The sequence below is a fragment of the Cherax quadricarinatus genome, chromosome 57, assembly GCF_038502225.1.
Source record: "Cherax quadricarinatus isolate ZL_2023a chromosome 57, ASM3850222v1, whole genome shotgun sequence".
In the NCBI taxonomy this organism is placed as follows: domain Eukaryota; kingdom Metazoa; phylum Arthropoda; class Malacostraca; order Decapoda; family Parastacidae; genus Cherax; species Cherax quadricarinatus.
In genome coordinates, this window is record NC_091348.1 from 25162273 (window position 1) to 25174680 (window position 12408).

At 43.5% G+C, this 12408-nt stretch overlaps 1 protein-coding gene across 2 annotated transcripts in view; it reads left to right on the top strand.

The window, feature by feature from the left end:
• Nucleotides 1-12408, top strand: part of LOC128693430 (CCN family member 2) — a 627795-nt gene that overhangs the window by 285311 nt on the left and 330076 nt on the right. Inside the window, exon 3 of one of the 2 annotated variants that reach the window (XM_053783103.2) lies at nt 2484-2517. The exons of the other annotated variant lie outside the window; for it this stretch is intronic. Coding sequence (XP_053639078.2) covers nt 2494-2517 — 24 coding nt within the window. The 5' untranslated portion in view covers nt 2484-2493. The remainder of the gene's footprint in view (nt 1-2483; nt 2518-12408) is intronic. 2 annotated transcript variants of the gene reach the window in all.

Below are 12408 nucleotides of genomic sequence, written 5' to 3' on the forward strand. Positions count from 1 at the left end.
GTCTCTCAGTGCGATGTGAACCAGTGTGCCTCTCAGTGTGATGTGAACCAGTGTGTCTCTCAGTGTGATGTGAACCAGTGTGCCTCTCAGTATGATGTGAACCAGTGTGTCTCTCAGTGTGATGTGAACCAGTGTGCCTCTCAGTGTGATGTGAACCAGTGTGTCTCTCAGTGTGATGTGAACCAGTGTGCCTCTCAGTAGTAACAAACAGTCTGCCATCTGGCAAGTAATATCACTTTACAAGCAGAATAAATGAACGTGTAAACCGTTGGAGAAAGAGAGAGAAAGAGAGATAGGGAGGTAGATACGTAGCTAAGTAGGTTAAATGTTAATTAACTTATTATTAGGCCTGTTATGTTAGTTACTGGTTGTCAAAGGCGCTTCTCTATAGTGTGTGTGCAGACTGAGGCTGCTTCACGTAAGCAGATATGACTGATGTATTACGGACCTGTTATCAGTCATATCACTTCCTTTACAATATATTCGTCACCTTTCCAAGCAATTTTTATGTTTTTTTTACAATATTGTATATAATATCTTAACGGTAATTAATTCATGTCTACGTTCATTAAGCTGCTTATATATAGATACACAGAAAGCACCGGCAATTAATTTTGTCAACTAATCACCATCGTCGTTACAAGCTGCGCTGATTCATTCATCAAAATAGCCTTTACTCCTCTGTTTACTGTGCCTGAGTTGCCTGATATTTCTGGGATGGTGGAGGGGAGGTGGGGTAAGGAAGGTAAGTGGCCCAGCCACTTAGGTGCAGAACCCAGGAGAAACTGTCCAGGAACATTTTTCCGCAATTACCCAGTTGCCGAGTACTGACGACGCCTCACTCGAGGGAACCAGCAGGTTGTGCCCCAGATTGAATGAACCCTGCATCGACTACTACGATGACTGCTTCACTGCTCCAGAGGAGACTGTACCCTGTTACGTCACAGTGCCACGATCGCACGTGCAAAGAAAATGATAGGATGGATAATGAGAACGTTCAAAACGAGAGATGCCAAGCCCATGATGATCCTTTTCAAATCACTTGTTCTCTCTAGGCTGGAATACTGCTGTACATTAACATCTCCATTCAAAGCAGGTGAAATCGCAGATCTAGAGAGTGTACAGAGATCCTTTACTGCACGTATAAGTTCTGTCAAGCGCCTTAACTACTGGGAACGCTTGGAAGCACTTGACTTGTACTCGTTGGAACGCAGGAGGGAGAGATATATCATAATCTACACTTGGAAAATCTTGGAAGGAATGGTCCCAAATCTGCACACAAAAATTACTCCATACGAAAGTAAAAGACTGGGCAGGCGATGTAAAATGCCCCCAATTAAAAGTAGGGGCGCCATTGGTACACTAAGGGAAAACACCATAAGTGTCCGGGGCCCAAGACTGTTCAACAGCCTCCCATCAAGCATTAGGGGAATTGCCAATAAGTCCCTGGCTGCCTTCAAGAGAGAGCTGGACAGATACCTAAAGTCAGTGCCGGATCAGCCGGGCTGTGGCTCGTACGTTGGACTGCGTGCGGCCAGCAGTAACAGCCTAGTTGATCAGGCCCTGATCCATCGGGAGGCCTGGTCATGGACCGGGCCGCGGGGGCGTTGATCCCCGGAATAACCTCCAGGTAACCTCCAGGTATCCAGGTAGCTCAGCCGCAGCGATATCTCCTGTGCTGCAGTATCTGTGCAGACCCAGGAAGGCGTGCAGTGATGCCCATCGACGCTCACTGCCTATAACCACGATGTTTAGCACACTCCACCTGTTTTTTTCTTCCCGCCCTGTAGGAAGTTTTTTTTTTCATGTCCATATGTATGTATGTATATATATATATATATATATATATATATATATATATATATATATATATATATATATATATATATATATATATATATATATATGTATATATATATATATATATATATATATATATATATATATATATATATATATATATATATATATATATATATATATATATATATATATGTTTTTATTCTGTGTTTTGTGCCCTGTTCCTGCGAGAGAGAGACCGAGTTTTTTTTACCGCCAGTCATGGTCGAGGATGACCATGGTGGTGTGTGGCCGAGCGAATGTAGAGAGCCTGTACTGTCTGCATAGACATCCTATGCTGTCTGCCACCTGAGTTCATATTTTGTGCCATGCTCGTGCTGTCACCTGTAGGCCTCTCAGTGGGTATGCCACTTGAAACAGCATCACCCTGCCTCTCTCTCACTCGGCGTTAATCCTTCACACAGTCAACAAGGCCTACTCCTCTCTCCCTCGCGGGCATGGCCCCTCCGGAGCTAGGGCACTAACACACTGCCTGTGTACCCAGATACCACAAATAAAGAAAGAAGCCTCCAAAACCTTATCATTACTTCCCGCTACCAACACGACGCAATAAACCAGAAAACATATGTGTATATGTATCGATAATTCTAAAATAAAATTATAATATTTTTTCCTTGTTGCAGATCATTGATCATGGGAGTATGCTCCACCTCCCAGGTTAGTATTCTCTTGCTTCATAAAATGTTCATATTTTGAAATGGTAATATATTGCCTACAGTTACTTCACATTAGCATTTCAGCAGTCTACCACAACTCATCACCTCTACCACTACTCATACTCTCTATCACTACTTATATTATCTACCGTCATTATCCTCTGACACCATTCACACTCTGCACATCCTTCACGATGCAGTATAAAGCGAAGTGGACTTTATCGGGTCACTAACAGATCTACCTGGGCAGATGTTTGTTGCTTAATGCAACATTCCCCCGATGAGAAGCAAGGATGCCACGAGTATACTGAGAGACAACACAATAAGTGTCAGGGGCCCAAGACTGTTCAACTGCCCCCTAGCATACATAAGGGGGATTACCAATAGACCCGTGGCTGTCTTCAAGAAGGCACCAGTCAGGCACCTAAAGTCAGTACCTGACCAATCGGTCTGTGGTTCGTACGTCAGTTTGCGTGCAGTCAACAGTTACAGCCTGGTTGATCAGACCCTGATCCACCTGGTTTCATACCGATCCGCGAGGACGTTGACCCCCGAAACCCTCTCCAGGTAAACTCCAGGTAATGTTTGCCAGTGCATGACCTGGTACGGGTCTTAATCACAAGACAGCAGCACGTAAGCTGCAGGCAGGGTTGTAGGGGAGGTCCTTGGTCACGGCTGCATTGACGTGCTCACTTCATCTCAACTTGACCTCGCTCTACAGAGGAGGAGTGAGTCATGCAGTTGTCTTGAGCATTCCCACTGTGATCATTCATGTCAAGTGGTCAAGTGTCAAGTGGTGGGGCAGCCCTATGACAAGGGCGCGGTGACTCTTTTAACTCCAATCGAGGTATTTCTGGCACTCAGGCCGCAGCACGAGTGCCAGAACGACTCAGGAGATTCTCTGGAGAAGTGGTGAACACCTAACGTCGCCTGTCATAATGGTGGTAGATTTGCAGTGATGTGACCCGGGTAGAGTATATATATGGTGAAGAGTCATGTGGGGAATGTTGGGAGGGCTACCCAACATTCTCCACCTTATATATATACTCATATACTCTTCACCCAGACAGATCTTTTTGCAACTTGATAAAGCCCAGTGTGTGTTTGAAACGTAGTCAAAAAATGTTCCGTTATAATACACTGGTGTCTGTTTCTCCATCGTATTGGTATTTTATACCATTTATCTACACCATTCACACTCTCTAACGCCATTGGCTTCCACTACCATCATTGACTCCCATTACCATCATTCCCACCCTCTGCCACCTTTGTAACATTGATATCCCGCTTCTCTATCTTTTCTCATACATTTCGATAAAGCCAAGGAGGCAGAAGCCACTTATGAAGATGACGTGTCACTCCAAAAATAAGAGTCAAAATTTAGTATGTTTGAAATTTCCGAATGAGTCATTCAAGGTTATTCTGTCTACCTACCTGGAGTCTACCTGGAGGGCATTCCGGGGATCAACGCCCCCGCGGCCCGGTCCATGACCAGGCCTTCTGGTGGATCAGGGCTTGATCGACGAGGCTGTTACTGCTGGCCGTACTTAGTCCAACGTACGAACCACAGCTCGGCTGATCTGCTACTGATTTAATCTGTCCAGCTCTGTCTTGAAGACAACCAGGGGTCTATTGGTAATGCCCCTTATGGCTGGTGGGAGGCTGGAGCAGCAACGTGCCTTAGCAGGGGCAGCAACGTGCTTCAGCAATGTCAACAACATGCATCAGCAGGGACAACATGCACCATCGGGAAAGCAACATGCGTCTGTGGCGCCAGAAACATGTGTCAGCAGGACCAGGAACAATGAAGTACCACGTTATTTACCAGCATGAAAGGTAGGGTGTGGCACGGGTTCCACGCCACATCTCTCGCTGCTGGCTGCGTGAAGTGGGATATATGATCCTTTCATTCCTAATGGGAGGTATCCCTCCACATTCCCACACCCCCTTTTTTTAAATAAACAGAAAGAAGAAACTTATCATGGAGACCCATAACCATGACCTGTGTCCTCCAGGGCCTTTACCTGCGGCACCCTCTACACACCCTGCCACGCCTTCGGACCTCTCTTCTAACCCTTCGCGTAATGTTCCGTTACGCTCCTCTGGTGCCGTGGTTCCAACCGACCCTCTAGACACTTCTGACCTCCGCGCGGCTTTGATAATGATCTCGGCTTCTCCAATTCTGTGCGTCAATTTTCGAATCATACACACTACTCAGGACGACCTACTTCTAACTTTACATCCAAACGTACTCAACCTCTCACTGAAGACCCTACCTCAGCTTCCTCTCACGCTCCTAAGAAACGTCTAAGAAATTCATCCCCTTACAATCTATGCTTCAAAGTCCTTCTTGGACGAAATTCTTTACACACCAGCTACTTGTAGCTTGATTGCTAGCGCACTCAGCTCACACACTGAGGTCCGGGAATTGATCCCCGGGTACGGCTGGAAACCATTAGAACATATTTCCATAAGACACCTGCTGTCCCTGTTCACCCATCAGTCAAATGGGTACCTGGGTGTTAGTCGACTGGTGTGGGTCGCATCCTGGGACAAAACTAACTTAATTTGCCTGAAATGCTCTGGATAATGTACATGTACGTGTAGAAATAGATAATTATTATTATTATGACCATTTTTCCGAGCACAGCATCAGCAAGGCACTCCTTCGCCACGCTGAACATAGTCATACGCGTTGTCATAGTACGGAATGCAGAACAGGCACATAATCTTTCACTTCTAGACGTGCTGACAACACACGAGTTACGATTCGCAAACACATGTCCCTTAATTCTTTCTGTAAATCTATTGCTCTTCCACATATGATCGTACAACGCGATTTTCTCGCGTGTAATGAAGACAATGTGGGGCCACTCGTGCTCCTGAGTCTCTCTGCCCGAGGGCGGAGACGCTTTAGCTACACAACAAAATATTGCAGGTCAGAGGCAGAGTGCCTTGTTTGTGGTGCAGCCGACCACAGCAGCCATCATCTCATGCCTTTAACTGTAAAGAGGGGCACACGGCCTATTCTCACCGTTGCCCGATTTTCTTAAGATATAAGGAGCTCCGTTGTTTTAAAGAGAAAGAGGGTTTCTCTTTCGCCATGGTAGTTTCCAATCTCCGCCTCCAGGGGAGACTCCCACTGCTCTCTTATTCCAGGTTCGCTAGACAACCCCACACCTCGGTGTTGCCTGCTTCCACAATTGCCTCTGTGCCTCTTCCAGTCAACTTTCAATCCAACCCTTTTAGAGTCTTGGGCTCTGAGGTTCCAACATAATCATCTCTTACTGCCCCTACTTCTTCACCTTCCCACTCACATATTCCAATATCTCAGCGTCCCCTTCAATCTGAATCGACGACAGATATCCTTTATCCAAAGTTTACATCTTTATTTAAATGTCAAACTCGGCGGTTTGGTATATTCAGCACGATATATATATATATATATATATATATATATATATATATATATATATATATATATATATATATATATATATATATATATATATATATATATATATATATATATATATATATATATATATATATATATATGCAATAAGATCACAGTAAACAGGTGATTTCAGAATATGCAAAACAACCACTCTGAAAGAATAGAGAAATTCCAAGCGCTTTCGTGACTACTCACATTATCAAGGAACAGTTCCTTGATAATGTGAGTAGTCACGAAAGCGCTTGGAATTTCTCTATTCTTTCAGAGTGGTTGTTTTGCATATATATATATATATATATATATATATATATATATATATATATATATATATATATATATATATATATATATATATATATATATATATATATATATATATATATATATAAAAGATTAAATTAAGACACATGTGCAACATCTGGGTATCTTTATTGTAGACGTTTCGCCATCCAGTGGCTTTATCAATACAAATTCCAGAACATAACTTGAAGACAGTAGGACTATGTACAGAAGATGAGGTAATCAGTCCCTCAACCTTGATTCTGAGGACATGTACATAACCTTCACGACTACGACAACTACTATAACAAATAACCCATCTCTTTGGGAAGGACCTACTTCCACTGGGGAATCCCGCCTACCAGTGACTATGCCCTCGTCTGCTACACGTCCCACTTCCACCTGACGTTAGTATATAAGCGTCAGGCTCCTTGCTTCTGCTTCAGAATCTCTACGACTACGGTGATCTTCGCACCAACTCCAAGGTTGAGGGACTGATTACCTCATCTTCTGTATATATTTCTACTGTCTTAAGTTATGTCCTGGAATTTGTATTGATAAAGCCACTGGATGGCGAAACGTCTACAATAAAGATACCCAGATGTTGCACATGTGTCTTAATTTCATCTTGTCGGTATTGTACCAGCTATAGAGGTACCACCTCTATAACTGGACTGGGGACCCTCATCCTCAGAGAAGACAATAAACGTACTTCAGGGAAAACTCAAGGTTCTCTCCGGAGCTGTTTGAATATTTTCTTCTCCTACCACCCCCTATATTCTATATCTTACGTGAACTTTATTAACAGACAGAATACATTGACAGAAAACACAAACATGAATACATTGATACAATATATCAAAGATTATGAATCTCCTCCAGTTCCTCCGAAGCCGGACGCGAGCCCGGTATGCAGCTGGCATTTCCCCTCTGGATGGCTACATTGAGGCGATGGAACATGAAAATGGCTGCCCTTGGGTCCCTGGTGGTGTTGATGAGTCTGGAACCGAGTTCTTTAAGGAAACGTGTGGCATTTTCTCCCCATGATCCCAAGGTCTCTGATCCCACTGGGACAAACTGATACTGTTGGCTTAATTCCCTGTAATTGCCGATCTTGTACTCCTCCCAGTGATCAGCAGCTCCTCCCTGTCGCCCAACACTGATGGATGTAGGTGTCAGCCAGAGTCGACACACTGGTATAGTTCCATGCTAAGAGCTTGCCATTCTTCCAAGGATAGATGGTGATTCCATGGGGGTTGTTGCCTGGGTTATGAGTATTGTTGGCTACTAGTGATCGGGGCTCTCTCTAAGGCTGGGCATCCAGCTGTAGCAAGGGTTCTCTTTATGATGTTGACTTCAATGTGTCTTGTGTGCCATCTCTTGGTTTTGGAAAAGTTAAGACCATGTAGACCATATTGGTCGGCTTGCGCATCGCAGCAAATATACATATATTCCGTGTGAATTGGGGCAGCAAGGCACAGAGCCACCGGAGGGTCTTAGGGTAGAGGCGTTTTCCCATTGTTGAAATGGGAACTGTTTGGAGGAAGTTCCAAGAGTGATGTGCACTCACAGCTTGGAGATGGGCAGTCTCCCTGTCTGATGTTACAGCCCTAAGCATGTTGGCAAGTACCTTTTCAGCGATGGGGCCATCCCAGCTTGATTGTTTGTAGGCCAGTGCTGCACTAGGTTTTGGTGCTCAAGCAGCAAGAGTCTCCCATTCAGTGACGGCACTGGCGTAGCTAGGGTCCTCTATGATTGCTGAGTCACTGAGGTTGTCAGGAAGAATTTGTTTTATTAACTCGTTTGATGCTATGAAAGAGGACAGGAAAGCTGGTAGGGCAATCCGGGAGGATTTAAATACTGGCAGCCCCGAAGCCTGACTGGAAGTGAGGCTTGCAACAACTCTCCATCTTCAAGGAAAGATTCAGTACACTCTCTAGCATGATCTTAAGGAAGGAGTCAAATTTCTTGAGTTTCGGACTGCTGAAGGCTGGAGAGTATCTCAGGAAGTAGATAAATTCTGGGATTGACAGGCACTTAGTGAGTAGGTAGAAAGTATCATGTGTATCGATGTCTTTCATCCTGCCTTCCATCGTCCTGAGGTCTGAGATTTTCTTTTCTAGAATCAGATCAATGACACTGGGCCCAAGAGGAGCACCAAGAAGAGTGCTGTTGACTGGATCAATGGCTTGTGCTCCTGGTAAAACAGCACTAATGGATGGATGTTTGTCCTTCATGGCTTGTGCTGTAATGACGTCCTTAGGAGCGATGGTATCCTCACTGGTTATAAGCATCAGTGCTCTGATTTTTTGAGGCGTCGGGTGTCTTGTTGTTGGCATTTGCCCGGCGGGTGTTTGTCGCCCTAGAGGGAAGACGAACGAGGTTGTCAGCTCTAGGGAATGCATTATTGCCCTAATAACAGATGTTACTAGTGACTTGTCCCTTCTTGGTGGGGCAGCCAGACAGGCATTACCAAACAGCAGTAGATTGTGCCACGATCCGTTGTTTCCAAGAGCATCGTTGACTTTCAAGAGGTCAGCGAATTTGCTAGCAGCTTGAGGGCGAGCTGCTTTGGGAATGTGTGTCAGCGTCCTGGTGGATGTTAATTTTATTGCAGATTTTAGGTCCTCTGTAGAGGTGAAGTCAGGGTAACTGTCAGTTTTGTCTGCTGCAAGAGGGCGGTTTGTTATTCCCATTTGGAGCCCTACGAGAGCCTAGACATCCATTGTGTGCACGGACGATGCCACTTAGGGGATTGAGTGCACATTCCCTGTGTCACACCTGGCAGATGCCTCATGGACGGATTCCACGGCGTTGGCTTTGTCGTGGAGAATCCTGGAAACCCGGCACATCTTGTGATATTGCTGACATCGTGGGCGTGGGAGGGCGCCAGCTGTGGGATGATGGGTGAAGGACAACATGGATGCATTGGGAATAAGGGTGGGGGAGTAGCGAGCGGTAGTGAGAGTAATTATTGGGGCACTAAAAGGTGACACCCTTGGTTAGGCAGGCAGAAGGCCTAGACCGGATGCCTGCCTGACCAGGATTCACATCAGTGACTAACTTTTGCTGATTTGTTTACATTTATTATTCCGTTTAGAGAAACCCCTCGCCGTTTGGCACACTAATTACCATGTTCTCACTATTAGCCAACATGTTCTTCTGTTCAGCATTCAATGAGATAGTCCAGAGCGACAATCCCCCCCCCTCCCCCAACCCCGGCCGAACACAGAGGGTGAAGAAACCTCCTCCACAACTCCGTTGGCAGGATCCCCTCAAGACCAGCACTACTTTCCAACTCCCCATATGCACACTGCACTTTCACTGATACAGAAGCAACGGTCTGATACAGAGGATTGTCACAACTCTGTAATCTCCTGTGGATACTCACTACAACGTCTGCCAAAACTGGCCCTTGCCAGCCAGCCATGTTGGTTCTTGGTTTATACACAAAATGTATGGAGCACCACAAACTGGTTTCCTCCCTCCACGCTCCACTCCGCTATATATATATATATATATATATATATATATATATATATATATATATATATATATATATATATATATATATATATATATATATATATATATAGTGGAGTGGAGCGTGGAGGGAGGAAACCAGTCCTGAATTCATAGATGAGGAAATATCCAAAATTTATGAAATAGGTAATGATTTAAAATACCCAAGAAATGTAATTGATAAATCTTTTAAAGTTGCTAGAAATACTTTTTACAATCCAAAAAGGGACAACCAGCCTTATTCAACTAAAAATATGTTGGTTCTCTCTTACCATGAAAACTTGGTTGATATGCCTTCTCTTCTTAAGACTTTTAATATTAAAGTTGTATTCAAAAATCTTGATACAGTAAAAAAACTTTTGATAAAGAATTCCCCCCAAAATGCTGATGGATGTGTCTATAAGATTCCTTGTAGATGAATGGTTCAGAGAACCGACATGTTGATAAATTAGACACATGTGCAACTCTTGGGTATCTTTATTGAGGAAACGTTTCGCCACACAGTGGCGAAATATACACTAACACAAACAAACGTAGGTTCGAGTCTCCTTCAGCCAGAGATCATTGTTTGTGTATATTTCGCCTGCTCTCGCGAATTCCTTGCATTGTTCAAATCTCTAGTAAGGCTGATGCATGCAGGGGATGAGATGAAAAGCTGTAAGCCTTCTCCCTGAAAGCTGGCTGCCTTGGATCAAACGTGTAGCGCATGCTACACGCCAAGGTATTGGTCCAGTGTGGGTAGATTGGTAAAGCACTGCGTACCTTGTCCTAAGGTTCGTAGGTTCGAGTCTCCTTCAGCCAGAGATCAGTGTTTGTGTATATTTCGCCTGCTCTCGCGAATTCCTTGCATTGTTCAAATCTCTAGTAAGGCTGATGCATGCAGGGGATGAGATGAAAAGCTGTAAGCCTTCTCCCTGAAAGCTGGCTGCCTTGGATCAAACGTGTAGCGCAAGCTACACGCCAAGGTATTGTCCAGTGTTGGTAGATTGGTAAAGCACTGCAAACCTTGTTCTAAGGGTCGTAGGTTCGAGTCTCCTTCAGCCAGAGATCAGTATATATATATATATATATATATATATATATATATATATATATATATATATATATATATATATATATATATATATATATATATATATATATAATGAGAGCATAGGCAATGAGGTCGAAGAGGTATGGGGTAGGTTTAAAAATGTAGTGTTAGAGTGTTCAGCAGAAGTTTGTGGTTACAGGAAAGTGGGTGCAGGAGGGAAGAGAAGCGATTGGTGGAATGATGATGTAAAGAGAGTAGTAAGGGAGAAAAAGTTAGCACATGAAGAGTTTTTACAAAGTAGAAGTGATGCAAGGAGGGAAGAGTATATGGAGAAAAAGAGAGAGGTTAAGAAAGTGGTGAAGCAATGTAAAAAGAGAGCAAATGAGAGAGTGGGTGAGATGTTATCAACAAATTTTGTTGAAAATAAGAAAAAGTTTTGGAGTGAGATTAACAAGTTAAGGAAGCCTAGAGAACAAATGGATTTGTCAGTTAAAAATAGGAGAGGAGAGTTATTAAATGGAGAGTTAGAGGTATTGGAAAGATGGACAGAATATTTTGAGGAATTGTTGAATGTTGATGAAGATAGGGAAGCAGTGATTTCGTGTATTGGGCAAGGAGGAATAACATCTTGTAGGAGTGAGGAAGAGCCAGTTGTGAGTGTGGGCGAAGTTCGTGAGGCAGTAGGTAAAATGAAAGGGGGTAAGGCAGCTGGGATTGATGGGATAAAGATAGAAATGTTAAAAGCAGGTGGGGATATAGTTTTGGAGTAGTTGGTGCTATTATTTAATAAATGTATGGAAGAGGATAAGGTACCTATGGATTGGCAGAGAGCATGTATAGTTCCTTTGTATAAAGGTAAAGGGGACAAAAGAGAGTGCAAAAATTATAGGGGGATAAGTCTGTTGAGTATACCTGGTAAAGTGTATGGTAGAGTTATTATTGAAAGAATTAAGAGTAAGACGGAGAATAGGATAGCAGATGGACAAGGAGGCTTTAGGAAAGGTAGGGGGTGTGTGGACCAGGTGTTTACAATGAAACATATAAGTGAACAGTATTTAGATAAGGCTAAAGATGTTTTTGTGGCATTTATGGATTTAGAAAAGGCATATGACAGGGTGGATAGGGATGCAATGTGGCAGATGTTGCAGATGTATGGTATAGGAGGTAGGTTACTGAAAGCAGTGAAGAGCTTTTACGAGGATAGTGAGGCTCAAGTTAGAGTATGTAGGAAAGAGGGAGATAATTTCCCAGTAAAAGTAGGCCTTAGACAAGGATGTGTGATGTCACCGTGGTTGTTCAATATATTTATAGATGGGGTTGTAAGGGAAGTAAATGCGAGGGTTTTGGCAAGAGGCGTGGAGTTAAAAAATAAAGAATCACACATAAAGTGGAAGTTGTCACAGTTGCTCTTTGCTGATGACACTGTGCTCTTGGGAGATTCTGAAGAGAAGTTGCAGAGGTTGGTGGATGAATTTGGTTGGGTATGTAAAAGAAGAAAATTGAAAGTGAATACAGGAAAGAGTAAGGTTATGAGGATAACAAAAAGATTAGGTGATGAAAGATTGGATATCAGATTGGGGGAGAGAGTATGGAGGAGGTGA